The sequence below is a fragment of the Solanum tuberosum genome, unplaced genomic scaffold (assembly GCF_000226075.1).
Source record: "Solanum tuberosum cultivar DM 1-3 516 R44 unplaced genomic scaffold, SolTub_3.0 scf00690, whole genome shotgun sequence".
NCBI classification, from domain to species: Eukaryota; Viridiplantae; Streptophyta; class Magnoliopsida; order Solanales; family Solanaceae; genus Solanum; species Solanum tuberosum.
In genome coordinates this window covers 145,331-148,409 of record NW_006239628.1, presented here as the reverse complement: position 1 = coordinate 148,409, position 3,079 = coordinate 145,331, and the positions used below count along the sequence as shown (strand labels likewise).

Sequence of the window (3,079 nt, the reverse complement as noted above, 5' to 3'; positions counted from 1 at the left end):
TTTCTATAAATTGAGGGATTTCCTCTCATTTTAAAAGAACCAATTTCTGGACTTCTTCTTCTACTACTAAATCTAGTATTCTAAATGTACTTTACTGCCGTTGAGTGGCTCGCTGACACCAGCGTTTTGGGTATCAATACACTGGTGATTGAGATCATTCTATCCTGGGAGGACATATTCCAAATCAAACCTCGGATACTAGAGGGGAATAATTTCCTTAAGGGGACACTGTGCATTCAGTGGGCTTGATCTTCTTTCTGTTTTTCCAATTTCTGTTTTGTTTTAAATATCTTAGGAATACAAGATGAACAACACATCGCGCTTCCAATGATGTCCTTCATTATGCTTTGGTGTTGGCGGTGCTGGTGCGCCTCCACCGATATTTCGGTTTAAACTTTTTAATGCTTCTACTGAAAAATTGCAATACTTGTAGTCCACCATCACTAATTTATGGATGAGTAAGGATATTAGTAGACATGAAATTTTATGTGTAGGTCTCATCGTAATAACTTAAGTTTTTAGATATGTTGTTTAATACAATTTCAATGTAGAATATTAGAGCATATATATAATGAAGTCTCCAGTGCAAATTTTGTTATCGTCATTCATTGTAAAAAAAATATTATCAAATTCGCACCAAAGAAAATTTATTATAGATCATATATACATTTGTGTCCTAGCCAACTAAAATCTTAAATAAGATGATCACATACCTAACATAGTCCTCCAAACGAATATTAAATAATCTAATTAAAATTTTGACAAAATGAAAGCAACTCAAATTCAACATTAAAACCAAAATAATAGTTTGATCAAAAGGAAAAGCATTATAACGTGATGAATATCTTAATAAAAATAGTTTTTTTTAGTAGTCTCATCATTTTCCCCAAACAATTAAATGCTTTCGTCTTGTACCATGACTTTTTAAGGTAACACACGGTATTGAAATTGAAGTCTTTATCATCTTTAATGTTGTGGTTGACGGATAAATACTTCATTCATTTTATTTTAGTTATTTATTTTACTATAAATAGTTATTTCAATTTACTTTATCCATTCATTTTTATGTGTTTTATCGAAGAACTTATTTTTAAAAACAAAAAAAGTTTTAAAATACTCCCCAGCTATTGGAAAAATATATTGACCCACCTTTACCCCTCAAAACTAATAGATGTCATGTTATCTCAAAAATCACAATAAATAAATTTATTTTGTTTACTGATAGTAATTATCATATTATTGGATGGATCTTGCTACTTCATGGATAATCAAGGATATTAGAAGAAATTAAATTATAGATATTGACCTCATTGTGTCAAATTTTCAAATAGTAATGAAGTTTCTTGAAAATTAGCTCATCACAACATCTCAATTTAATCCTAAGTCAAAGGGTTGAAAAAATCAACGTCACTATTTGAACAACTCAGAGTTATCTTTTTTTGCTTTATGGATATGAAAATGATGGTTAAATTGGATTAAATTATCAATTACTTCTGCCATAAATTGAATTGACTATCGATTGTGAATGAGCTTGTTGGTTGACTTTGTCAATCGCTAGTGACTTCCAAATCAAATCATTTGAAAGGTAATTACGAACATATAATATTATCAATAACAAATATTAAATAATATCAAAAATAGATGATGTTAGATTACATTGATAATGTAAAATAAATTGTTTACATTATCAACCTATATAACTTGAAAAAATAGAACCAACACCAAACTAGACTATTTTGAGTCCATATTAAAACACACTAGCTCTTCAAGCTTAGCTTGATAACAGTATTGGTACAATTGTTTTTAATCAATTCTTTTTTAAAAATTATTTTAAAAAAACTACAAAAGAAAACAAAAATAAAAAACACTCACAATAATCCTGAATCCATCCTCACACAACCAAATCTAAGCGCGCGCACACATACAAACACAAAAAGGGTATTACTACTTACAAATTTGACAGAAATCACTAATTTTAAGCGCTCTTATATTTGTATTAAAAAAAACTAATCTATCTTTTTCAGAATTCAGAATCTATAAACTCAAAATTCTATATCTGCCTTTGTCAGTTCAAGTTCAACTTATTGGTGTTGATAGAGGTAGGGGTGGTGGTGGTGGTACCCTCAGAGATGGTGGTGACGGTGGTGGTGGAGTTCGTGGTGGTGGCATCATAGGAGGGAGATGCATATGAGATTCCTTATTAGATTGTGGTGGTGACATTGTTATTTTGCCTCTAATTAAACCAAAACCTCTTAGCTCTCTAGCAATCTTGTATTGAGAAAATAATTCCTTGTAGGAATTATTATATTGTTGCATGGATCTTGATGCTACTAATTCCACACAAATTAATTCATGGATGATCAAAAAAATTAGAAGAAATGAAATTATACTTAGTCCCCTCATTCTTTCAAATAGTAATGAGTTTATGAAAATTAAGTTATCACCACATCCCTATTTATATTACTTTTGTGCATTTTTATGAATTTTTTTATAGATCGATAAAATAATACGCAAGCTAATCGTGACTCATGAGTCAAAAAAAAGGGTCGAGAAAATCAATGACATTATCATATGCTAGAACAACTAATATTAGGTTAAATCCACTAAATAATTTAATTGATATTTATTTGTTCCAAGTTCCAACTTGTTGAATTTTTTTGTGAGACGATTAATAATAAAATATTTTTTATACTATAGTCCAATCACTTTCCCAAATTAATTTAATGATTTAGTCAGAACCCGTGACTTTTACAACTTGTTTGTGAAAAGTTGACTCGTTGACTCTAAAGTCTTTGTCATTTTGCTTGTTGAAATTGAGGTCTTTTTAGTTTGAGGGTTTTATCAATATTCAAGAGATATGTCACATACCAAAAAAAGGAAATTTTTTTTTACTTGAATTTAATATTTTAAGGGAAAATGGTTTAATTGATGCTTATACGATTTTGGATTTACAGACTTAAATTTTACGAGGGTCTTATTAGCTCACTGAATTACAAATCAAATCTTTTAATCCTATTAGTACACACGCATTGATCAAAAGGCAAAATGACAAAGAAGTTTTTTTTTTTTTTTTTTAAAT

The 3,079-nt window shown here is 29.3% G+C and overlaps 1 protein-coding gene across 1 annotated transcript in view; it reads left to right on the top strand.

Moving 5' to 3' along the window:
• LOC107058935 (glycine-rich cell wall structural protein 1.0-like) overlaps nucleotides 1–2,191 on the top strand; it is a 4,059-nt gene extending 1,868 nt beyond the window's left edge. The window contains exon 3 of the mRNA XM_015305198.1: nucleotides 2,070–2,191. Within this exon, the coding sequence (XP_015160684.1) occupies nucleotides 2,070–2,191 (122 nt within the window). The remainder of the gene's footprint in view (nucleotides 1–2,069) is intronic.
• Nucleotides 2,192–3,079: the final 888 nt, after the last annotated feature.